This window comes from Equus przewalskii, chromosome 4 (assembly GCF_037783145.1).
Source record: "Equus przewalskii isolate Varuska chromosome 4, EquPr2, whole genome shotgun sequence".
Taxonomy (NCBI): Eukaryota; Metazoa; Chordata; class Mammalia; order Perissodactyla; family Equidae; genus Equus; species Equus przewalskii.
Window position 1 is genome coordinate 64,670,100 of NC_091834.1, and position 27,247 is coordinate 64,697,346.

A 27,247-nucleotide genomic window follows, 5' to 3' on the forward strand; every position below is an offset into this window, starting at 1 on the left:
CAATTGGCCAGGGACAGCCCTACAACTTGGCTCTTGTTGCTTTTGAAGTGTTTCTCAACAATTGTTCTCTCAAGTATTGGCTTGGTTCTATTTACCTTGTCAGTCAATCCGTTAATTTAATCACCACTGTCTTCTTAGTGGATGTCCAATGTATTAAATTAATTACCATGCCTTAGAGCAAATAAAATTACCAGTCTTTATGGTAGATCTATTTTAAAAAAATCCTCAACCTCTTATTTATCCATTTTTTTTGGAAAGCTATCTTCCAGCAAACTGGCTGGGAGCTCAAGATTTATGGCAAAACACTCCCTCTCATTCCTAATCCATGCAGCTCTCTGTAGAGTCGTTCAATTCTATTCATTGCCTCTTCACCAATAAGATGCACCGAGGTTTTATTTGCCAAGCATTTTACTAAGCACTTTACATGCATTATCTCATTTAACCTTCACAATAGTCTTATAAGTCAGTTACTCTTATTATAAGATTTTTAGAAGAACCTGATTTTCATGGTGCTTAGTGACATGCCCCAGATTGCACAGCTATCATATGGCAGAGCCAGCACTCAAAACCCTGCAGTGAGGCTCCAAGACTCATGCTGCATTCACTGCTTATACATGTAACAGCATACCCAATATAATGAAAAATACACAGTAAAATATGAGGATCATGGAACATGTCAAATCGTAACTACAGAGACAAAGAAAAATTAGGTTTTGAGGTACTACACAGTTACTGCAGCTGAGCATATTCCATTGTGTGCTTGCTGGGGGCCAAAACTAAGGGTGAAACTCATCAGATATGATTCTTTTGAGCCTTGAGGGAAACGTACGGCAAGATGTTTCCTGATCAGGAACAGTGATTCTGTGGAGCTTTATATACAGGACTTTGATAATACATCAGGAAAATGTCCTCAACAACGTCCTTATGACGAGTGAATAAGAGATTCTCACAGACCTTCAATAGGAGCCAAAAGCCTGATGCCTAAGCTCAGGCGTGTAGACCGCGCGGCAGATGGCTCTGAGCATAGCAGTCATCAGCGATAGTAGTTTCTAGATCCAGATAGCTTTCTCAGTGGCTTTAGTTTTGAACAAGCTGAATTTTTGCTACGATCTTAGATTATGTGAAGAGGCGGCCTTTAAGACCATCCCTAGACAGCGCGTGATCTTGCGTCCCTTCCTGCCTTACCTTTTGCTGCTCATGGGGTTCTCTGGGAAACAGATGCTGAAACAGAATAAGGCATGCAAAGGTTTTGGGGGAAGTAACACCTATGAAAAGAAAGAGGAAGAAGTAGGACAGGAGGACCCATCAGAACATGGTGGCGACCTTACAGTCTCTGCCAGCTCATTAAAGGATTCCCATGTTGAATAAAAGTGACTGGACACTTCTACCTGCACCTCTCTCAGTCACTGGCAGAGCTTGTACTAATAATAGCATAATCTCAACCAGAAAGCTGAGGCAAACCCTAGCCTAACATCTGGAGGATGCCAGTGAACCACACACCTCATCTGGACAATGAATTCTTTCTTGAAGAGGGGTCTGAGCAGCGTATTTCCATGTCTACCTCACCACCCTATGAATAAACCTGTACTTGGTTGCCACAGGGTAAAATAAGAACCAAATATTTCTTATTACAATCTACCACTTCCATCCCAACTTGCTACAATTCAGCTGTTCTCCAGCAAGAACTGCAAAGAAAAAAAGACATTCAAGGGACTCATTCCTTGGCTATCTACAAATGGAACTCTCCTCTCCTTCACTTGGATTTCTAAACAACCCAGACCACTGATGTCAATTCTTCTTACTAACAGAATCTCATTAAAAGAGGAAACAAGTTGTCGATTTCTTATATTTACACTCAGAGTCAGTTTGAGCCCCATATTACACAATGTTGATTGTTTACTACCAGGTCTCAAGAAATTTCCCCTTAAAGTGAAGAGAAGAAACAGTAATGACTCAGTACCTTATTTTCCCTCATTTCAAGAAACTGTATGAGCTTGCTGAAACTGATGTTTGCACATGCGTAAGAGTTATTCACCACTCAGCAATGAACAATGACGCAGGCCAGCCAGTTGGCCTCACTCAACGAGATTCTTGGCTTTTGCACACATCAGAAGCAAAGAGAATAGATTTTAGGACGACTTGGGTTTCTTTAATTAGACACATGATTTTTATTTGTTTGGTAGACCAATGGAGAAAAGGAGAGGCTGGTGGTATTTATGACTTGTTAAGACTAATTGAAAATCTCAGGAACAAAGCTTTCTGTGAAGACAGTGCTCTAATGAGAATGAATGTGATGATTATTTACCTAATTGAGCAGTAATGATTGAGGTGCAGGCCACTTTCCTGGGATTAATAAAGAGCTGGGGAGTTGACAGTTTGGGCCATTAAGCTCTGCTAGTACTTGATCTTGGAGAAGGGCACAGTGCCAAGATCATATTAGTATTGTAAAATGTGTCCAAAACTTAGAAACACAAGAACTTATTTTTTTGAGAAATAATTTTAATTGGCAATTAAGTACTTGACATCAGTTTGGGCAATGCAAGTTCTATTATTAAACAAACTTCCACATAAAGTCTTCAAATCTTATTCCATTTAGAGCATACTCAAGCATTTGGTTGTTAGAGAAAAGTGGGAGAGAGAGAGACCCTTAGCAATACCAAAAGTAGCTTCTTGTGCACCCACGAGCAAACAACCTATTATCCTCTCCCTTGCTTTTAAAAACAAAACAAACAACAACACTAAAGACATTGAGTTGAGCTGGAAGCATTGCACACCCTGGAGAGTCAGAGTTGACATTGTTACCAGTGTCCCTCCAGGAAAACCACACCACCTTTCATCCAGTGCAACAAATGTTCTTGTGCTCCTCACTTGCCAAAAAAAAGCGTTAGTCAGCTTACTAGGCGTTCAGGATTCCTATAGTTCTGCTCTGCATGGAAAAGTTCAAACATCAGCTGAAAGCAAGAAGGAATAGTGCTTCAACTTGCTCTCTATGCAGGCTGAATCCTACACGGGCGGACTTGCATTTTCAACAAGTTTGCAAATCTATTTAATAGCCATTTCCTCCTTATCTAGCAAGCACTGAATGTCTTGTAAGACAATATAAAAAGGGATGAGACTATAAGCATGAGTAAGTCACAGCCCCCACCAATCAGGAGCAGAGATCTTACAATCCAGACAGCTCTTTTACTTTTTTGGGGAGGGAAGGATAGCCCTGAGCTAACTACTGCTGATCGTCCCCTTTTTGCTGAGGAAGACTGGCCCTAAGCTAACATCCGTGCTCATCTTCCTCTACTTTATACATGGGACGCCTACCACAGCATGGCTTTTGCCATGTCCACACCTGGGATCCAAACCGGCGATCCCGGGGCCGCCAAGAAGCAGAGCATGCGCACTTAACTGCTGCGCCACTGGGCCACCCCAGACAGCTCTTTCAGAAGTCTACTTGAGGATAAAAATTTCTAATCATGTTCCTCCGTCTAGCATCTCGATTCTGTAGTCATTATCTTAATCCACAGTGAAGGAGATGGTTAATGTGTCTCAGTCTGCTCTGTGAAACCACCCTTGCTGCAGCCAGCCAATCAAGCAAGAGCAGTAATAATGTAGTTGTTTATTTAATGGAAAGTTACTAAGCTCTTAAAATATAACAAGACAAAATTAGGGGCTGGAGATATGAGGATGAATAAGAAATAATCTCTATTCTCACATATTGTAGTGGAATTAGAGAGAAATACAAAAAATATATGCATTCATGTGTTATAGGTACTTTGAGGGAAGGGCAGAGAGAGGCCCAGAGGAGAGAATCAGCCAATCTCAGTAGTCAGGAAAGGCTTCATAAGGAAGTAAACTGGAATTAACCTAGAGGGAGTTAGGAGATGTCCTTCCTGTAGAGGTGCATAAGGAACCTCCCAAGTCAAGGGAGCAACATAAACAAAGGAGCTGGCAGAGGGAACAGCTGGGGAAGCTCATGGAACAGTAAGGAGTTCCCAATAGAAGCTCTCACAGCCACATCTTCTTAAGCACCTCACTGAATTAACCAACCCTCTCCATTCTTTGTGCAAAACAGCCTCATTAACTGAATACCCATGACTCGCAGGGCAGCCCCCAGTGAGCCTGTCCATTTCTTCTCCCATCTCTTGGGTTTTAGGAGTCAGAGGTGTTTGTTCCCCAACCAGTTTACACTGGTCGAACTCATTATTGAAATTGTATAATTTAACTAATATTAAAGAATTGTTGTTTCTGTGAAAATTAAATTGGATACTTTGGAAAGGCTCGATATTTTTTTTTTACTGAGTAATTAAAAAAAGCTGCAATAGAATTAAGCTCAAGGAATGCAACTATAAAAGAATGAAGGAGGATTATAAAAATCCCTACAATGAGATTCTGCCCCAAATTGCTTTGCTAGTATCTCAAGTTCTCACTCCAATTTAAAGAAACCAAAACTGGAAATCATGAAAGATGCATTATGGATGTGTTTTACGCACAAAAAAAAGATGATGAATACAATCAAATAAAAATCTTGGCCCTACATTAAAGAAATGAAAACTAAATGCATATTAGTGTTTTATATTAAAATGTTTTAAGGTAGGTTTGTGTGTGTGTGTGTTTGTGTGCTTCCTTTCTTTAACCAACATTTTGGTCAGTTAGCCAACTGTCAGTATTGATGTGTCAACACTGATGTTGAGAGAGTTTCTCTTATAGAACGAATTTAAGATGGGATGAAAAAAGATCAGACTGAAGAAGGAAGCGGGAGAGCTCCAAACGTCACAATAGGGCATTTGGAGTTTATTTTGTAGACCAGGGCTTGGCAAACTACAGCCTGCAGCCTGAAGTTTATTTTTATAAATAAAGTTTTATTGGGAGACAGCCATGCCCATTCAGTTAAGGATTGTCTACGGCTCCTTCCACACTACAATGGCAGAGTTGAGCAGTTGTTGCAGAGACTACGTTTGGATACGCAAGGAAGCTTTAGGCCATGCCTGCAGGAAAGGCATGAAACCCCGCCCTCCTACCCAGTCACATCTCTCAACAAAAACCTTAGGCCGCTGTGAGACCAAATAGTGTTCCCCAGAGCACAGGGAAAGGCACAGAAACAAACAGTAAAAACCTCTCAACTCTTGGGGATGGAGGCATAAAGTGGCTGGCCCAGGATACCATACTGATACCATTAGAAGTCTCCTACCACTGGGGAAGGGCATGAAACTCTCTCACACACGAGACCCACAACAGATACAGACAGGAGTTCCATTGCCATGAAGAGGTATGGGAACCCTGAGAATGCCCCACCCCCAAGGGCCAAGCACACAGGTCTATGTAAGACTGAGGCTGAGCCAGGACAAAACAGAGCCGTACAACCATCAGCTTAGCAAGCACTGAGCAACAGGCAGTAGCATGTTATAGGAATACAGACGCAATTCAAGGCAGCGGGTGGGGCATTAAAACCCTCCAGCACCCAGCTCCCACCCTAATAAAGCATCCAAAGAGGACTCTGAAGGCTGTAGGGGGCTGAGGATAACTAACATCATTAACCGTTAGGGAAATGCAAGTTGAAGCCATGATGAGAGACCAGTACACACCTAGTCAAATGACTAAGAAAAAACATACTGACCATACCAAGTGCTGGCAAGGACACAGCAGCACTGCATCTCTCGCACATTTTTGGTGGGAATCGCAGTGGTGCAGCAACTCTGGAAAACTGTTGGGCAGTTTCTAACGAAGTTAAACATATACTTACCCTGTGGCCTGACAATCCTCCTCCTGGGTTTTTACTCTAGGAGGATGAAAGCTGATGTTCACACAAAATCTTATACATGAATGTTTATGTCGGCTTTATTTGGAACAGCCAAAAACTGGAAACAAACTCCAATATAATAAGCTTAACCTCCTGTATTCTCAGGAGGCACCACCATCTACCAGGAACCCCAGCCAGGAAGCCATAATACATTGTAGACTTCTCCCTCTGTCTCACACTTAAAGTACGAATACTCAGTCACCAAATCCTCCCTGTTTTACCTTAGAAAGTATATCTCAAATCTGCGTCCGTCTCTATATCCCTACTCCTATTTGACATGCACTCGGTCCTAATCATCTCCTTCTTGAACTTCTGCACAGTTCCCTAACAGATATAGTGGTAATTCCAGTATTGGACCTACCAAATTGGTCCCCTCAACAGTGGCTAAAGAAATCTATTTAAAACACATTTGAATATATAAACATTCAATAGCTTCCACAGTATATAGGAAAACGCGCAAGCTCCTTTTTGGCATGAGAGACCCTGAAAGGTCTAGATTCTTGTCTCTCTAGCCCTGTTTCTTGCCACTTTCAAGCTCCTGTTCTAGGCGGTTGCAACAGCAAACTGGTGTTGTTTCATGTACACAAGCCGTTTCGTTTCTCATCTCACTTTTGCTCAACTTCATAACTTGTTCATGCTGTCTTCTGTCCCTTGAATCAATGTCTTTCTCTTGCTTTCCACCTGACCTATCCTTACTGACGCTTTAGGGTTCAGCTCAGGCGTCACCTCATTCTTGATTTCTCCCCACTCCACCCATATTCATGCTTCAACTGGGAACCCACGTTCATGGTTGCAAGAAACTGTTGACGGAACGATAAAGCCTGCTGTGAGCCTGTTTTGGCTTTTCTGAGTATAACAGTTTCCTAGGATCTTTCATCGGACAAATTTTAAAAAGCAGGAGTAATACATGGACGTGATTAAGCCTTTAAAGTATACCCTTTGTTCCCAAGCTTCTGTTAATTACCATTTAGGAAAGGCTTATTTGCAATGTACTCAATTACTTAGGTAACTAAATGGCTTTTTACTTATCAGATACTGCATCGTTTGCTTAATAGCAAATAACAAATGCGGTGGCACAGTTCCATTAATAGTCTACTGCAAGACATGGGCTTATTTAAGATTGAGCTCCAGGGGAAAAAAGAAATCTTGCAGGAGTGCATTCTAATTGTTCATATAGCCACTTAGATCTGAAGAAACATAAGTTTAGTTTTTTCCCATTATTTTTAATGAGATATTTTACTTGAATACCCAAGCAGCTCCAATGTCCATTCCACTCATTCATCCAGTTCATTCCCGCTGTGAAAAGCTTCAGGAAATCCCTATTTGATCAGGTCACTACCCACAAATCTCAAGGCCCTGCTCAAGTCTGACGTTTCAGTTAGAACTTCTCCAACTGTCCAGAACTGTCACGAGATTTCTCTTCTTCAGTCTTTTGAAACTTTTCTTGTAGTTCCCATGCACTTACCAACGCTTCTCATTGTTGTTACCTATAGAGAAACAAAAAGGAAGGGACAGACAGACATAAAACTGGGAGGGCCACCTACTGTTTTGGGGTGGACCGTAACGTGTGAATGGTCAAGGAAAGCTTCTGGAGAAGGGGACATGTCACCTAGATATTGAAAGCAAATAATTCAATAGGCTAATACATGGAGGGAGGCCATTCCAAGCAGAGGAAACGTATATCTGACAATACAAATGTGTGATGAATATGATGTTCAATATAAAAATGCTGGATGGGGCCTCGGCAAGAGGGAGGCAAGGCCAGATCATGGAAGGCCTTTCTGCTAAACCAGGAGGCTAAGGCCTTATCCTGCTAACAGTGAAGATTTAGAAAGGGAAGCTTTGCCTCCCCAGTTTCTCTAGAGGAATAAAAGAAACTTCTGTGGGTGAGCAGCCCTATAAATAAAAGGGAGCCAGGCCAGGAATAAGCTCAAGGGAAGAAGACAGGGACTCTTTCCTGCACACTAGTCTGGGGAGTAAAAGAGAACAGATATAACAAGAATTAGAAAGAAAAGTAAGAAGATATGAAAGAAGGAAAGAAGGAAGTAGGGAATGAACGAGGGAAGAAAGAGAAAAAGAAAAGAAGGAAGGAAGGGAAGATACAGACACTGGCATCGAAGAGTCTGGGTTACAAGCCCGGGTTCACCTCTAACTTGCTACGAAATCTGAGGAAAATGTTCTAACTTCACTTATTTTACTCATCCATAAAACGGGGAACTTATCTTGTAGTTTTTTGCGAGATTAAAAAATCTTTAGATACTTTAAATACTTAGAATCTTGCCAAGGATATAATAACTGCTTAATAACATCCCTTAAGTTCATGCCCAATGTTGTACAGAAGCCTGAATTAAGAGTAGTAATTCTCCTTTAAAGCACAGAACCAGCTCTAGCTTCATAAGATATTAACATTGAGGGGAGTTGGGTGATGGGTACATGAAACTTCTCTATTTTTGCAACTTCTTGTGAGTCTTTAATTATTCCAAAATTAAAAAAAAAAAAAAAGCCATGGTGACTTTTTCAAACTACAGTAACAATTCTTTTGACAAATATGTGCTGAGGACCTACTACATTCCATACTCTGCTCAAGAAGCTGGGCTCCTTCTGTTCCAATATTAACAAACCTCATTTTCCAGTGTTCACAAAAGGAATTAACCAAACGACAGCATGATTTTCAGTTTTTGCTATTTCTCTTTAGCAGAAACCCAGCAATAAAAACCAATCATTGGAAATGGAATTGTGAATGTCCTAGCTTCATCCCCAAAGTTGGAGTTTCTTTTTTTTTCAGCTGTTCAGTTTTCTGAGAGCCTACATCTAGCTGAGTGCATATTCTTAATTTCTGAGTAAGGTTCTGCCCAATCCTCTGTCTGAGTAGAATTGCACAAAACCACAAACTCTCTCCCATAAAGCCTAGCAGTGTTTCTCAACAAAGCCACGATTGAAATTTTGATCCGAACAATTTATTAAAGGGTACAGTCCATGTGTCATCCAGGATGTAGCTGACATTCGCGTGTCTTTGCACAACCCAAAGCCAGGGTGCATATCTTCATGACAATAATGACAACTCAAATTCAGCCCCCACTCACCCTCCTACCACAACAAGGCATGGCACCCTAGAGCATGAATAATCTGCACAACTCCATTGAGAGCCTGCTGCAGAATGCTTAGCATCCCTGGCCGCATCCACTGATTGTCTGCAGTCAATCTTAACTTCAGAGTTTCAAGTAGCTTACCTGTGTTCCACCCATACCTTCCTTTCCCTCATTGCGTAGACACAGTTCTCCCTCCATCTGCTGATCACAGCCATTTACTCTTGCAAAACTGGTGACTCTCCTTGCCTGCTGGTTCCCAGACACAAGGAGTCCAAAGTGCCCTTATGACAGCCATAGCTTTTAGTTCCAAGGGATCCTTGCTATGTCCCCTGGCATGATCGCACTTCCTTTTGAGACTAAGATCGCCAGCCTGAAGAGCACAGAGGTACACAAAACTCCCCGGGGGGTGGTGACTGGGAGTGATGTTAAGTGAGGCTATTCCTGCTTCTACCCTTTGATTCTCAAACCTATGTATACCTCCTGTGAATGACGTGTTACTATAAAGAGGCCTCTGATTTAATGCATATGCAACATTTGAAAGGATAGCACTCCATCCTTTCAAGTATTGCCATTAAGCTAGCACTTCGTCTGTGCCTTCAATAGTCCAATCCAGTGCTCTAGGACAACAGCTACTTATGGGTGGTGCACTATGTGATGTAAACAGTGGATTTCACGATCATGGGTTCAATCCTACGCCCCCTTCACTATGCAGTGAGTCCCCTGATCAGATACTATGTTGTATGGGATTCCATTCCTAGTGGGCAATCTGAAATTGTCTAGAGGGTGGTGAGTGGTGTTGACTACAGCTCAGAGGTCAGGGAAGACAAGTTCATAACCAGAATAGGTAAATCTCTGAGAGGAAGGACACCTATCCCTTGCAGGATGGAAGGGGCCCAATGTACTCGACTTGTCACAAAGTAATCAGGTCTTCTCGAGAAATAGTACCACACTGGGGCTCAGTGTTGGTCTCCATTGTTGGCAAGTTGGACGTTCAAAGACAGCAGTAGCTGGATTGGCCACAATAAATAGTATCCCTCATGTTGACCAATAAATGGTCTTCCCGCATGTGTTGCAGAGCCTCCTCCCCTGCTCCAGGCCCACTCAAGGCCATCAAACTTCCATGTCATTCAGTATATGAGCCAGAGCAATATTCCTAGATTTGGAATGTGGGGCCTCCAAAACTCAAAGAGGCCCACCAGGTATTGTGCTTCCTTTCTTGAGATAGGGGCCTGAAACGCAGCAATTTCTCTTTTGCTTTGGGGAGAAGAGTATTCTAGCTGTTCCTCACTACTGGACCACTGAAACTTTACTGATGTGGCACATCCCATAATTTTCACAGGGTTTATCCCCCACCCTCCAGTGTACATGTGTCTTATCAGGGCCTCTAACATACTAGACAACTCTTGTCCTGCCCAATAACATGATGTTATCAATGTGAATGGATCAATGGGATGTTCTGAAGAATGTCCAGATAGTCCAGGCCTCCTCAGTCCTTATTATGACAGAGGATGGGAGAGTTAACACAGACCTGAGCAAAACAGTAAAGGAATATTGTTGTCTTTTTCATGTAAATGCAAACTCTTTCTAATCTTTTCGGGTCAGATTAAAAAAAAAAAAAAAAAACACTTTTGCCAAATCAATATCTGCATGTCATGTACCTGAGGCCATATTAATGTACTCTAGCAAAGATACCACACCTGGTACGGCTGCTGCAATTAGGGCTACTACTTCTTTGAGCTTCTGGCAGTCTACAGTCATTTTCCAAGATCCAGCCAGTTTCTGCAGGGACAAAACTGGTAAATTGAGGACTTCCACTTGGCCTTCCTCACTGTAATGAGGAAACCAGTATGGAGTTATTACAACTGCCAAAGATATTAATCCCAATCAGACATTCACAGACTAGAGAAACGACCAGCGGAAGGCCTACAGATCTAGCGGACCATTCCATTGCAGCCAGGATTCTAATTATCACCTGGTCCTATAAGATTCCACTCTTATAGTGCAGCCGTAATGACGCTTCAGCATCTAGGTATCATATCAACGTAGACTTTGTGCCTCATAGTCCTCAAAATGTTTAGATATTCTTTCTTCCCCGGTGTACAGTCTCCTAAATAAATGGCCATAGGTCTCTTTGGGAAAAGAATAGGAGAATCTGTACAGTACATACTAACAATAGTGCTACAAGAGCTGGCTCCATGACCACCTCTCCTACCATTCACCCTGGCCTGCAGATAGGAGTCACCACTGAGCTTCTGCCTAATGCTGGTGCCCCTCTCACCAGTGCATTCCTGGTGTCCTTGATGAATAATGTGTCTTCTGAGCCTTTCCATGGAAGATAATTCTCTAATTGTTCTTCTGGCTTCACATAATTTATCCAATACAATATGACCACTTCCCTCGGACTTTTTATTCTTTTCTCTACTGCTTGCTAGGGCAACTCAGGCATTTCCATTTTGTCTGTGAAGGACCATCACTCTCTCCAGCCTTCTAACAGCTACCCTAGCAATGAGTTTTCCCTGCCTCTCAGGTCCTTGACAGAGCGCTATATCCCATGTCCCAAGAAAGTGACCCAAATCAATGAATTCTTGCTATCCAGCCTTAAGGTTCAGTCCTATCCATCAATCAGCAGAGAACCCCTACAACACTGTTTTGAGAAAGATTCTGGATCACATGATCAATTGTAATATTTGCATTGGAAGGGTGAGAGGAAGCTTCTAGACATATAACATATTTTACCATTTCTGCTATAGACCTCTGTACAACTTACATAGTCTGTAACTATAGAATTAAGTAAAGAGGATCATAGGAGCTCATAGTCTCTGATCTTGGTCTCAGATCTTGACCTCAGTTCCTCTGTGGTTTAACCAACTAAGTTAATTAAAATGATAGCTCATGCAGTTGACTTTTTCCAAGGGCAGATGTTGAAAGGGGAAAGGAGAAGAAAGCAGAGGATCCTGGGGGCGGGAGGATTGGAATTCGGTGGTAGAGAGGTAACTAGAGATTCAAGTTGTAAAACAATGCGTGCAGAAAGTGGAATTTGAGGAATTATTCTCAAAGACACATATTTTCTTGTTCTCTATTTTGTCCTTTATTGAAATTCACACAGTCCTTGTTTTAGTACAGGTCTAAATCCCCTTAAAACTCCTCTTCTGTGACTTGAAAGGTCCACTCTATGATTAGTATGATTTTCCTTTAGTCGTTATCAAAATCCTTCCTAGGTGGCTACATCTGAGTGGTAATGAGGCTCCAGTCATAAAAGTCAAACAAGTCCTGCCTTGCCTTACTTTTCCTCAATGGCCATCTGATAAATCTGAAAAAACATTTCCCCAGAAATTCATTTCTGCTATGGCAAAGCTGCAAATCTGGAAAAGACTGAAATTAACCACTTGCGTGTTTTTGTTAGACTCTTTCACAGGACTGGTCAACATCTTGACCGATATCATCTGGCGATTCACTGGAGACTTCATGGCCCCTGATCTGGTTTGCCGAGTGGTCCGCTATTTGCAGGTATGTAGCACCTTCCAAAGGTGATGAGACAAACTGACACCAAAATTAACTCATGGATTCTTCCTAAGAAAAATGATATAACATCTATGCAGCAAACTGCTCACTTCCTCCTAGTAGAAAGGACAAACAAAATTTGTAAGATTTTTTAATGTCTTTTGCTAAAAGTAATACATATATAAAGAAAACACAAATAAGCAATAATAACATAAATGTTCATATTGAAGGATTAAGTAAAATTTCTGGGTTAACATTAAGACATTTGACATATTGTGGCTGTCTTAATCCATTCAGGCTGCTATAACAAAAATATCACAGAATATTATACAATCACTGATAACTCATCAAATTTGAGCAGCAAAGGCTAAAATAGTGCTCTCAGAATATGAGCTGAGGACTCCCACATGACAATTCTCTGAATTCTTATTAAAAAATGCTAATTCCTGGACTTACTTCAGATCTCCTGAGATAGGTCCTGAGAATCAAGACGTTTTGCTTGCTGATTCTGCATGTTGACTCTTCACACAGGAAATTTTGAGAGCTCCTGGGCTTTAAGTTGTAGTGGGGGCCAGGAAGTAGGTAGGGAAGAGAAAGAAAAGAATTGAGAGAAATTTTCCTATTACTAGGCAAAGGAAAAATTAGATGAAGTCGTGTGAAAGACACTTTTACACAGGGAGATGCTATCCTAAGCCCATTTTAAAAGGGCTCTCAAGCTGGCTTCAAAAAATGCTCCAGAGCCTGCTGAAAAGCACAGCTCTCAAACATGATGCTGTTGGATTACTGTCTCTGCCCAGTGGGGATGGTGCTTAATATCCTGCAGAAGCAGGATGTCCAAAAGAGCAGTGTCTCGTCCTGGGGAGGATGAGCAGCCTCACAGGGCAACCCCAGGGTACCTTTGTGTTCAGAGCTCCCTGAATGGGAAGAAGTGGGTGGAGGTGGAAACAGTCTCATTAGGAATGAACGTGAAGCTGTGCAAGGATTAGTCTGGATAGAGAACTGCTAGAAAAGAGCTTAGTCAATAGGATAGCCGGATTCCCGTGCCCTAGGCTTGCCCTATTCAGCTGAGTCTGAACCACTTCTTCTTACTCATTTTTGGTCAATACTTTGTTCATATCTACAAATGCCACTGTAAGTGACTGTGCATGAGAAAAGGACAGATAAACACGAAGATAAGAAGGTCCCCACTGGAGCCCGTTTATTGCCAACTAACAAATGTTTACTCAGATCTTCAGAATTTAAATGAGCTTTCCTGCTATTCTCCTTGTGCCTCCTACCCTGCCCCAGGCCACTGCAGGCAGAGGCCTCTCTCCCTGGATGCCCTGTATTTTTTTTTTAGGAAGATTAGCCTTGATCTAACATCCACCACCAACCCTCTTATTGCTAAGGAAGATTGGCCCTGAGCTAACATCTGCACCCATCTTCTTCATTTTTGTGGGATGCCACCCCAGCGTGGCTTGATAAGCAGTGCTACGTCTGCGTCCAGGATCCGAACGCACAAGCCCCAGACCGCTGAAGAGGAGAGTACAAACTTAACCGCTCTGACTCCAGGCTGGCCCCACCTTCCCTCTTGATGAACAGTCTGGAAAGGCTGGAGCAGCAGCCCCCACGGACAGTGGTTACCAGAGACTGATAAACACAAATTCCCTTGTAACTCATTTCTTTTCTTCCTGCTTGAGAGAATGAAGATATAAAGCAGAGAAAGAAAATACCAGAGAGTAAGTGGCTTATAAACAGCAAACACTTATTTCTCACAGCTCTGGAGGCTGGTAGTCCAAGATCAGGATGCCAGCGTGGTCAGAGGAAGGCCCTCTTCTGGGTCTCAGACTTCTCTTTGCATCCTCAGATGACAGAATGGTCTAGGGAGCTCTGTCAGGCCTCCTTTGCTCTTTTATATGGGCACTAATCCCATTCACGAGGACTCCACTCTCATGACATAACCATCTACCAAAGACCCCACTCATCATCATGCTGGGTATTAAGATTCCAACATATAAAAATGGGGGAAACAAACTTTTAGACCATACATAGCAGTGCCTAAATAATGTCCAGAAAACATGTCAAATTGGGTTTTTTTTTTGCCTTTTTCCCCCTCAAACTAACCTAACACTGGCTACTATTCTTTTTGAAAAACTTTGGCAGTTTGTTAAAAATAAGTATTGTCTCTGGTTGTTTAAACTTGCATTTCATGTATTACCACCTAAATTCGGTCTTTAAAAATATCTATTGGCATTTGAATTTCTTCTCCTCTAAATTGCCTGTTATCTGTTTTCAATTATTTTACAGCTAGGATACTTGTTATTTTCTGAGTTATTGCTAAGATTTATTTTTGGATTAAACATAGTTACGCTTTGCTTCAATATAAGAATATGCTTCAATATAATATATATATATATATAGTGTAAAGTATTACACATACAACATATGCATATATTATATGATTAATATAGTATATACATATATAATATAGATTAAAACATTTCAACTAAGTATGGAAAGAATAGACTATTTCATAACTGCTATTAGGAGTAATGTGTTCTGTTTCTGAGTTCTTAAAATTATTTTCCATTAATATATTTCTATTTTGATGCCAGTACTTTAGGTCTAAATTATTGTAGCTTTATGGACACATAATGCGTTTCTGGAAAACTTTATCCTGCTATATTCCATTTCTTTGTAGGATTTTTTAGAATCTTTGCATCCATATTCATAAGCGAGATTATGATTTTCATTTGTTCGATCATTTTCAGATCTTGATAATGGAGTTAATCTTCAGAAAATGAGCAGAGAGTTGTTACAACTGCAATCTTCTTTTGCGCTCTGAACATAACCTTGAAAGTTTGGTAGACGTAAAAGAGCCCCTATTACTCTCGGGGGTGCTATTTTCTCAGGGGTAATTTTTGAAAACATATTTTAATTTCTTCTTGAGGATTTTTGCTTCTTTGTAGATAAATGTTTTCAATTGCTTATTGTATCAATTGCTGAGAAACAAATCATACCAAAATCTAGTGGCTTGAAACAATAAACTTTTATTATCTCACAGTTTCTATTAGCCAAGCATTTGGCAACAGTTGGGTCTGGCAGATCTAGCTAAAGGCTTATTATAAGCTTAGTTAGGAGTTGCCTAGGACTACAGTCATTAGAAATTCTGACCAGGGCTGGACAATCACTTTCAAGGTGGTTCACTCACATAGCTGGCAAATTAGTGCTGGCTTTTGGCAGAGCACTCATTCTTCCTCACAGGGACTTTTCCACAGCTCCTCACAACATAGCAACCAGATTTCCCAAGAACAAGCTATCCAAGAGACCAAGGTGGAAGTAGGAACATATTTTATGAACTAGCCTAAGAAGTCAGACACCATCACCTACACATTATTCTATTGGTCACACAAATCAGTGCTGTCTCAGTATAGGGAGAAGGGAACCACAAAAGAGAGTAAAACCAGGAGACAAGGACCACTGGGGATATCTCAAAGGCTGACTGCCACACTGATGTTTATCGAGAATATGTTGTAATCTGTTTTTTTTTCTAATTGTTAACTTTAAAATGTCTTCTTGATCCAGAATTATTCATATCAGTAATATTTCTTCCAATAGTATTTACAATGATAATACTATATTAAAATATATCTTGGTGACATAGCAAAAATGGCAGAATAAGAAACTCTTATAATTTTATCCTTCATAAAGGCAACAAGAAAGCAAAAATTGTCAGAATCAAATTTTTAACCACTCTAGAAATTCACCAAAATTTTGCAACAATCAGGGGAGCATTTTTTTCAATAAAATAGCTGAATTTCAGTAAGAAAAATGGTATTTGGAGTCTTTTAGCTTCCACTAGTCTAATTCTCCAGTTTTCAGCTTTGCGGTAGCCTTAAAAATTAACATCTTGGGCGCCAGACCCGTGGCTGAGTGCTTAAGTTCACGTCCTCCGCTTCAGTGGGCCAAGGTTTCACTGGTTCGGATCCTGAGCGTGGACATGGCACTGTTCATCAGGCCATGCTGAGGTGGCATCCCACATGCCACAACTAGCAGGACCCACAGCTGAAAATATACAAGTATGTACCGGGGGGCTTTGGGGAGAAGAAGAAAAAGAAAAAAAAATTAACAGCTCACATTCACAGTGAAAACAAATAGTCTGGCAGCCATTAGAGAAAGAAGGAGAGGACTTGAGCTCTTTAAAAGCTTCATTCTTGGGAAATTGTCATCATTTGACTTGTCTGGTAATTCTCTGTAAGATCCCACTTGCAAGACTGTCTATATTTTGCTGATTCAGGACTTGCCCACTGTGAAAAGCCTTTTCCCTACTGGCATTTGTCAAAAACAATTACAGACAACTGATAAAATTCACACATGCTTGAGGTATTGGATAACAATTTAAGAAAACAGTAGATAGATTTAAAACTAAGCTTAGGGGCTGGCCCCGTGGCCGAGCGGTTAAGTTCGCACGCTCCGCTGCAGGCGGCCCAGTGTTTCGTTGGTTCGAATCCTGGGCACGGACATGACACTGCTCATCAAACCACGCTGAGGCAGCGTCCCACATGCCACAACTAGAAGGACCCACAACAAAGAATATATAACTATGTACCGGGGGGCTTTGGGGAGAAAAAGGAAAAAATAAAATCTTAAAAAAAAAAAAAAAAACTAAGCTTAAAAATATAAGCTTGGAAATGAGCTATTCATAGGGACTTTGAAAATCTCTGACGTAGTCCTGAGAATCTGGAAAACCAAGTCCATACTGAGGACTGTACCTCTGCTCAACAAAAAAAAAACAGAAAAGGCCCTAAGCTGTCAACTTTGGCTGACTTGAGGCTTTGTGCAAGAACGAAGTGAAGGTAAAGACAGAGTTTTCAGCTGCCTGGCTGAATGTCAAAACTATGCCCCAAAATTCACACTGACCCTCTCTGCAATGACTGGGAAACATATTGGTTCCAGGCATTTAAGAAAATCTCTTTTCCATTATTAGCTAACCACTAAGCTGAGGAGTTTAGTGACTGCACAGAACAAATAATGCACACTTTACAGAATTTTTTCAGAAAAGTCACTAAGCAAACAACAACTATAAAAATCAGCAACAAGCACAAATCCTAGAGAGGAATACAAATTCAATTTCCAGAGTCATCAGTTTTCAACAACAACGATAAAAATAGAGGACACATAAAGAAACAAGAAAGTGTGGCCCAATCACATGGGAAAGAAAATCAAAAGAAACTGTTCCTGAGGAAGCCCAGACATTAGATTTACTTGACAAAGACTCTAAATCTGATATTTTAAATATGTTCAAAAAGCTAAAGGAACCATGTGTAAAGAACTAAGGGAAAGTATGAAAACAATGTCTCAGCAAATAGAGAATAACAAGAAGATGTAGAAAGTATAAAACAAAACCAAATAGAAATTCTAGAGTTGAAAAGTACAATAAGTGAAATGAAAATTTCACTAGAGGGGATCAACAGAAAGTTTAAGCAGGTGGAAAAGACAATGAGCAAACTTAAAAATGAGCTGATTTAAATTATCCGACCAGAGGAATAGAAAGAAAAAATATGAAGAAAAATTAACACAGCCTCAGAGACCTATAAGGCACCATCAAGTATACCAACACAGTCATATTGGGAGTCCAGGAAGAGAAGAAAGAGAGAAGGGGGCAGAGATAATACTTGAAGAAATGATGGCTGAAAACTTACCAAATTCAATCAATAACATTAATCTACACACCTGAGAAGTTCAGTAAATTCCAAATAGGGTAAACTTAAAGAAATCCACACATAAATACATCACAATCAAACTCTGAAGACAAAGACAAGGAAAGAATCTTGAAAGACGCAGGAGGAAAGCAACTCATCATGTACAAGCTTTCCTCAACAACATCGGCTAGTTTCTCATGAGAAAGCACAGAAGCCCATAGAGAATTAGATAACATATTTAAAGTGGTGAAAGAAGAAGAAAAACATGAGAATTCTATATCCAGTAAAACTTCTTCAAAATGAAAGAAGAACTTAAGACATTGCCAGATTAAAAAAAACTGAGAGAATTTGTTACTGGCACATCTCGCCATAAGAAATTTTAAGGGGAGTCCTTCAAGCTGAAATAAAAGGATGCTAGACAACATCCATTCATGATTTTTTAAAAACTCTTAGCAAACTAAGAATAGATGGAAACTTCTTCAACTTCAACTTCAATGAAGATCATCTACAAACCACATACAGCTAACAACTTATTTAATCTTGAGAACATAGAAGCTTTCCCAGTGAGATCAGGAACAAGGCAGGAATGTGCCTTCTCACCACTACTTTTCAACATTGTACCGGAAGTCCTAGCTAATGCAATGAGACAAGAAAAGAAAAGAAAAGTTACATGGATTGGGAAAGAATAAATAAAAGTGTCTTTGTTCACAGAATATATGATAGTTTATGTAGAAAGTCCAAAAGAATCTGACAAAAATAAATTTCTGGAACTACTAAGTGATTATAGCAAGGTTGCAGGATATAAAGTTATTATACAAAAGTCAATCACTTTCCTATATACCAACAATGAACATGTGGAATTTGAAATTAAAAGTATAATACCATTTACATTAGCCCCTCCCATAAAATTAAATACTGATGTATAAATCTTATAAAATATGTATAAGGTCTCTATGAGAAAAATTACAAAATTCTGATCAAAGAAATCCAAGAGAACTAAACAAATGGAGACTATTCCATGATGAAGTATAGGAGGACTCAATATTGTCAAAATGTCAGTTCTTCTCAACTTGATCTATAGATTCAACACAATCTCAATCAAATCCCAGCAAGTTATTTTGTGAATAATTGACAAACTAATTTTAAAATTTATATGGAAAGGCAAAAGACACAGAATATCCAACAAAACATTGAAGGAGAAGAACAAAGTTAGAGGACTGACACTACCTGACTTCAAGACTTACTATAAAGCTGTAGTAATCAAGACAGAGTTGTACAGGCCAAAGAATAGATGAGTAGACCGATGAATAGCAAGATCAAAGAATAGCCAGCCCCAAAACAAGCATGCATAAATATAGCCAACTGATCTTGGGCAAAAGAATAAAGAGAATACAGTGGAGCAAATATAGACTTTTCAGCAAATAGTACCAGAACAGCTGTACATCCACCTGCAAAAAAAAAAAAAAAAGGAATTCAGACACAGACCTTATATCCATTAAAAAATTAACTCAAAAATGGATCACAGACTTAAGCATAAAATGCAAAACTATAAAATTCCTGTAAGTTAAATGAGAGAAAATCTAGATGACCTTGGGTATGGCAATGACTTTTTAGATACAACACCAAAGGCATAATCCATGAAAGAAAGAATTAATAAGCCATACTTCACTGAAATTAAAACCTTCAGCTCAGCAAAATACACTGTCAAGAGAATGAAAAGACCAGCCACAGACTGGGATAAAATATTTGCAAAAGACATATCTGACAAAGGACTGTTATCAAAAATATACAAAAAACTCTTAAAACTCAACAATAAGATAACAAGCAAACTGATGGGAAAAAGTGCCAAAGGCCTGAACAGGTGCTTCACCTGAGAAGATGTATATGGCTAAAAGCGTATGAAAAGATGTTCAGCATCACATATCATTAGGCAATTGCAAATTGAAACAATGATATACCAATGCACAACTATTAGAATGGACAAAATCCAGAGCCCTAACAACACCAAATGCTGCTGAGGACGTGGAGCAACAGGAACTCTCATTTATTGCTGGTAGGAATGTAGACTAGTACAGCTTCTTTGGAACACACTTTGGCAGTTTTGTACAAAACTGAACATATGGTCCAGCAATTGTGCTTCTTGGTATTTACCCAAATTAGCTGAAAACTTATGTCCATACAAAAGCCTGTACGCAAATGTTTATAACAGTTTTATGCATACTTGCCAAAACTTGGAAGCAACCAAGATGTCCTTCTGTAGGTGAATAGATAAATAAACTGTAGTCCATCCAGATGATGGAATATTATTCAGCACTAAAAAGAAATGAGTCAGCAATCCATGAAAAGACATGTAGGAATCTTAATGCATATTATTAAATGAAAGAAACCAGTCTGAAAAAGCTAGATACTGTATGATTCCAACTATATGGACTTCTGGAAAAGGCAAAATAAGGAGACTGTAAAAGGATCAGTGGTTGCCAGGGGTTAAGGGAGACAGAGGATTTTTAGGAGAGTGAAACTGCTCGGTGTGATACTCTAATGATGGATACATGCAATTATACATTTGTCAAAACCCATAGACTGTACAACATCATGAGTGAACCCTAATGCAAAGTGTAGACTTTGAGTGATAATGATGTGTCAATGAAGGTTTAGTGATTGTAACAAATGTATCACACTTGTGTGGGATTTGGGTAACAAGAGAGGCTATGCATATGTAAGGATTGTGGGCTTGCAGGAAATCTCTGAACCTTTCACTCAGTTTTCCTTTAAACTTAAAATTGCTCTAAAAAGTAATGCCTATTAAAAAATGGAATGAAATATCCAAGAACTGCGGGAAAATTACAAAACACATAATAAACATGTAATGGAAACACCAGAAGGAGATGAAAGAAAGGAGCAGAAAAAGCATTTGAAGCAATAATGGATGAAAATTTTCCAAAATTAATGATAGACACCAAGCAACAGATCCAGGAATCTCAGAGAGCTCCAAAGCAAGATAAATATGAGAAAAATCTACTCCTAGACATATCATATTCAAACAGAAAACCAAAGACAAACAGAAAATTGTGAGAGAAGTTAGAGGAGGGGAGAAAACCTCACCTATAAAAAAACTAATGATTACCTCTGACTTCCTATCAGAAACCATGCAAGCATGTAGAGAGTGGAGTACAAAATTACACAAGTCTTAAACTGATATCCATGTAAAGAAGGGAAGAGCATCAGAGAAAAATAAGCAAAAGTAAAACAAAATCTTGTATTTTTCTTATTCTCAAGTGATCTATAGATAACTGCTAAATGTAACAATAGCAACAAAGTATTGGATGATTATAGAGTACGGATCAGGGAATTGTACTGTCAGACCACAATGAAATTAAACTAAATATCTGTAACAGAAGGATAGCTTGAAAATCTCAAAATATTTAGAGATTAAATAACACATTTTTAAGTAACATATGAGTCAAAGAAATAATGAAAACATAATTTGTAGGATGCAGTAAGAGCAGTGTTGAGAGAAATTTATAACATTGAATCCTTGTATTAGAAAAGAAAAAAGATCTAAAATCAATAGTCTAATCTTCCACCTTAGGAAACTAGAGAAAGAAGATCCATGGAAACCTAAAGCAAGTAGAATTTTTTTAAAAATTAAAGCAGAACCTTCTCTTGCTTTGGGGTCCTCTGAGATTCTCTTCTTCCACACTGTTAAGTCATAAGCTCATGTCTATTTAAAGAAAGGAAGAACAGCAGAGAAGGAGTAAATGAAGATTCGTATACAGTAGTCAATTGCTTTTTTAATATTCCGGCAATAAACAATTTGAATTTAAAATTAAAAACACAATACCATTCACCTTAGCATTAAAAAAATGAAATACTTAGGTATAAATCTAACAAAATATGTACAAGATCAATACAAAGAAAACTACAATGCTCTGATGAAAGAAATCAAAGAATATTTAAATAAACGGACAGATATTCCAGGTTCATAGACAGGAAGACTCGCTATTGTTAAGATGTCCATTCTGCCCAAGGTGATTTATAAATTCAACGAAATCCCAATCAAAATCCCACTAAGTTACTTCATGGAGTAGACAATCTCTAAAGTATATATGGACAGGCAAAAGACACAGAATAGCCAACACAATACCAAAGAAGAAGTTTAAAGGACTGACGCTATCTGATTCAAGACTTACTATAAAGCTACAGGAATCAAGACAGCATAATATTAGCAAAAGAATTGACGCATTGATCAATGGAAGAGAATAGAGAGCCCAGAAACACATGCACACCAATACAGTCAGTGGATCTTTGACAAAGGAGCAAAGGCAACGCAATGGAGAAAAGATAGTCTATTCCAGAAATGGCATAGACTGCTGGAGTCATTGGACATCCACATGCCAAAAAAATAGCAATTCTAACCACAGACCTAACACCTTTCACAAAAACTAACTCAATATGGATCATAGACTGAATGAACTGTGCAATACTATTAAACTACTAGAAGATGACATAGGATAAAATCTAAGGAGCTTCGGATTCCTCAGTGACTGTTTCGATACAACACCAAAAGCACAATCCGTGAAAGAAAAAATTTAAAAGGTGGACTTTATGAAAATTAAAAACATCTTCTCTGTGAAAGATACTATTAAGAGAAGGAAAAGACAAGGCACAGAATGGGAAAAATGTTTGAGTAATACATATTTGATAAAAGTTTTGTATCCAAAATATATAAAGAATGCTTTAAACTCGGCAATAAGAAAACAGCCCACTTGAAAATGGGCAAAAAAAATCTGAGTGGACACTTCACCAAAGAAAATACACAGATGGCAAACAAACATATGGAAAGAAGCTCAACTAATGTTATATGGCATTAGGGAATTGCAAATTAAAACAACAGTGAGATACCACTACACACCTATTAGAATGGCTAAAGTTCAGAGGCTGACCCCATGGCCGAATGGTGAAGTTCGCACGCTCCGCTGGAGGCGGCCCAGAGTTTTGTCAGTTCGAATCCTGGGCGTGGACATGGCACTGCTCATCAAGCCATGCTGAGGCGGCATCCCACATGCCACAACTAGAAGGACCCACAACTAAGAATATACAACTATGTACCGGGGGGCTTTGGGGAGAAAAAGGAAAGAAATAAAAAAAATCTTAAAAAAAAAAAAAGAGTAGCTAAAGTTCAAAAAACCGACAATGCAAAATTAGTATTTCATCCTCAGCTACTGAGGATGTGTAGCAATAGAGACTCTCATTCTTTCCTTGTGAGAATGCAAAATGGTACAGCCACTTTGGAAGAAAGTTTGGCAGTTTCTTATAAAACTGAACATACAGTTGAGCGCCTAGGCATTTACCCAATTGAGTTGACAACTTATGTTCCCACAAAAGCTTGCGCAAGAATGTTTATAGCAGTTTTATTTATAACTGCCAAAAACTAGAAGCAAGATGTTCTTCAAAAGCCAAATGGGAAGATAAACTATGGTATATCCATACAATGAAATATTATTCAGCAATTAAAAAAAAATGAGCTAGCAAGCCACAAAATGATACATAGAATAAATAAACTGTTACATTCAATAACGGAATATTGTTCAGCAATAAAACAAAATGAGCTATCAAGCCATGAAAAGTCATGGAGGAATCTTAAATGCACATGCTAAGTGTGAAGAAGCCAGTCTGAAAGACTGCATACTGTGTGATTCCAACTATGTGACATTCTGGAAAAGGTAAAACTGTGGAAACAGTAAAAATCAGTGGTTGCTAGGAATTGAGAGAGATTTGAATAGGTAAAGGACAGGAGATTTTTAGGGCAGTGAAACTTTTCTGTAAGATATTGTAATGGTGGCTACATGACATTATGCAATTATCAAAATCCATAGAAGTGTACCACACAAAGAGTGAAACAATACAAACCATGGACTTTAGTTAATAAATGTATCAATATTGATTCATCAGTTTTAACAAAGGAACCACACTGATGTAAGATGTTAATAATAAGGGAAAGTGTGTATGTGTGTATGTGTGGGGGGAGTAATATGGGAATTCTGTACTATCTGTTCAATTTTTTCTATAAATCTAAAATTTTTCTAAAAGTAAATTTTATTAATTTTTTTAAAGTCAGTCCAAGAATCCTCCTTTAAATGAATATGAACCCAATCTGGCATTTTTCTAAGTGAAAATTCTCTAAGCTTCCTGTGTTTAAGTTTCACTTCTCTGCAAGATTTTCTTTGGTTTCATAGTTCCTGGGTCATTTTTGTCAGAATTGAGGAGTGGGGTAGTGAGAATTCAGACATATGTCCTTAAGCTGCCGTCTGTTCTCCAAAAGGCATCCCATATGTTGTTGATGTGTAGAATTTTCATTGTTGACATTTATGAATTGACTATAATTGTACTTTGATTTCCTTCTTGACTCAAGCTAATTATAAGGGTGTTTAAATTTCCAAGTGGTATTTAAAAAAAAACATGATACTAATTTCAGCTTTTATTGCTTGTTTTAAATATGTGAATTGCATAAGTTCCACTTTTTGGAATCTATTGAGGGTTATTTTTTTTCTTGGTAGTTTAATATGTGACCAATTTTTGAAATTTCATTTAGATTTTTCAATAATGTATGTTATTCTTAGTTTGTTTAATTTTTTCTATCTAGGCATTATTGTGTTTTTTCATCTGTAAAACTTTGAACACTTTAGTTATATATATTTAGTGTTCTGTTACTTGTTACTTGTAAGTTTATGAATATTCTACTGCCACTTACATTGTATCTTTTATCAATATAAATAATTGCTTTATCCCAACTAGTGCTATTTGTTTTTAATTTAATTTGTCTAATAGTACTATTGTAATGAACGTTGCCTTTTAGTTTTTAGTTGCTTGGTACGCCTTTGATCATCACTCTATTTTTAAACTTTAATAATCATTTGGTTTTAGAGGTTTCTTTTCTAAACAGTACACAGTGGGATTTGGGGAAGGGTTTTGTAAACAGTTTTTGGTTTAGTGAGGGAGCTTAAGCCATTTACATTTTTTGTGACAAATGGTGTTTGGTGTCATTTCAGTCACCTCATTTTAATCTTTCTGTGTTGAATTGTTTTCCTATCTGTTCTTCCTTTTTTATTTGGTTACGAATTATAGTAGGCTGAAAAATGGCCCCCTAAAGATATCTGAATCCTAACCCCTGAAACCTAGGTATGTTACCTTACATGGCAAAAAAGGATTTTGTAGACGTGATTAAGTTAAGGATTTTGAAATCGGAAGATTGTTCTGGTGGGTCCAAATGTGATCATACATCTCCTTGTAAGAGAGAGGCAGAGGGAGATTTGACACCCAGAAGAAGAGAAGGCAGTGTAACCACAAACTCAGAGATGGGGTTGATGTGGCCACAAGTCAAGGAACATGGGCAGCCACCTGATGCTGGAAAAGACAAGGGATGGAGTCTCCTTCAGAGGCTGTGGAGGGAAGTGGCCCAGCCAACACCTTAATTTGGACTCGTTACAATGCTTTCAGACTTCTGGTCTCTCCAGGACTGTGAGAGAATAAGTTTATATTGTTTTAAACCACAAAGTTTGTGGTAATTTGTTGCAGTAGCCATGGGAAACCAATACCTTCTTTTATCTCTATTTTTATTTCATTCTATCATAGCTGACCTTTAATTTTTAAATTTAATGTCTCTATTAAAGTAAAAAACAAAAGAGATGTCTAAATGGAAATTTAACATGATTTCTCTCTCCCCTCGCTCAACTCCCCAGATTTTTCCCCTGGAATGTTTCCTAACTGTATTCAAAGTAATTTTGTAAACATTTCGTGTTTTTCTGGCTCATTGGTTACCGTAGCTGTTACTGTTCTATCCCCTTCCCTCTGCTTGAGTTCTTAATTCTGAAACAATTCTGAATCCACAGAAATATTTCCTCAAGGAAGATTTTTTCAGGAAGGGTATGTGATATTTTCTTCCTTTTTATGTATCTAAGAAAATTATTCTGTGCCTTGGCACAGAAATGATATTTACAAACTTCTTGGATCATAATTTTCTTTTCAAACCTCTGAACATGTTTTGATACTGTTTTCTGACATTTGTTTTTGTGGAGGAGAGGCGTGACAATTTGGGGTGCATTTCTTTTAAGTAACCTTTAAGGTATATATTTTTTACCCTGCCTAGATATTTGAAGACCCTTGAAATTAGATGCTCTTGTTGACCATGTCTTAAAGTAGATCTCTTTTTATGACTGTCACCTGCTCCTCCGGGCACTCTTTACTGTGCCTTTCCTCCTGCTTCAAAGTCTGAACTTGTGTCGGCCGCTTCTCTCAGCACAGCCACAGGTGGTTGAGATTCTTAAGGCCTTCTCCCCGCGACATCCCACTCTACAGGGTTCTGCCCTAGGAAGCTCTCTTTCCCATCCTTCTCTGATGCCACCTCTTCAACTGGGTGTGGCCAGCCTTACCAATTCTGAGTTCATGGATCACACATGCAAATCCCAATTTTGTCTAGGCAGTCATCTGATTTTTTTTGGGGGGGGGGTTAATTTGGCCATCATTTTTCACTCTGTCATATATCACCTTTTTAGCAAGAGGAGAATTTCTTCTTATATCCTTTAGGGCAGCCTTCAGTCTCTCATCAGTCCTCAGAATCCCCTCCCTGTGACACCTTCCACAACATTAGCACTGAGGTGCATTTGTAGTAGTGTTAGAGAAGTAAAAATAATAAAGAACAATAATGTAGTCGATTGCTATTTGCCTAGGCCAGGGAAAGAACAAAAAGGCACAAATTCAGGACAAAATTATTATCAAAGTGATGTTTTTTCTATTTTGCTTTAGAAGAAATTCAGATACTCACCCCAAGACTTCAGTCTTCAAGTTACTTTTCCACTGGCTCTGGATTTGACCCAAAGGTTACAAAGCAGGATATGGCTGGAATCTTGGTAGAAATGAGGCTCAAAGTCACATTTTCCACCTTGCCTATCCTTTCAGAGATATTTCATTTAACTACATTTTTGAGTATGCTCTTCATATGCAATATACTAACCTATTATATTCCAATTTTTTTCTCTGCAAAGTATGCAAATTACACTGTAATTAACACAAGATAATTTAAGGGCACGAGTCAGGTTAATAAAAGAAGATGGGAAGGAGGAAGAGGAGACCCAAGGACTGACTAGTGACCAGCTCTGCTAGAGAAGTGCTGGAGGAGGGAGAGCTCTGAG

The 27,247-nt window shown here is 38.9% G+C and overlaps 1 protein-coding gene across 1 annotated transcript in view; it reads left to right on the forward strand.

Annotated features, from left to right (window-relative positions):
* NPSR1 (neuropeptide S receptor 1) overlaps window positions 1-27,247 on the forward strand; it is a 152,789-nt gene that overhangs the window by 89,922 nt on the left and 35,620 nt on the right. The window contains exon 3 of the mRNA XM_008535273.2: window positions 12,281-12,384. Coding sequence (XP_008533495.2) covers window positions 12,281-12,384 — 104 coding nt within the window. The remainder of the gene's footprint in view (window positions 1-12,280; window positions 12,385-27,247) is intronic.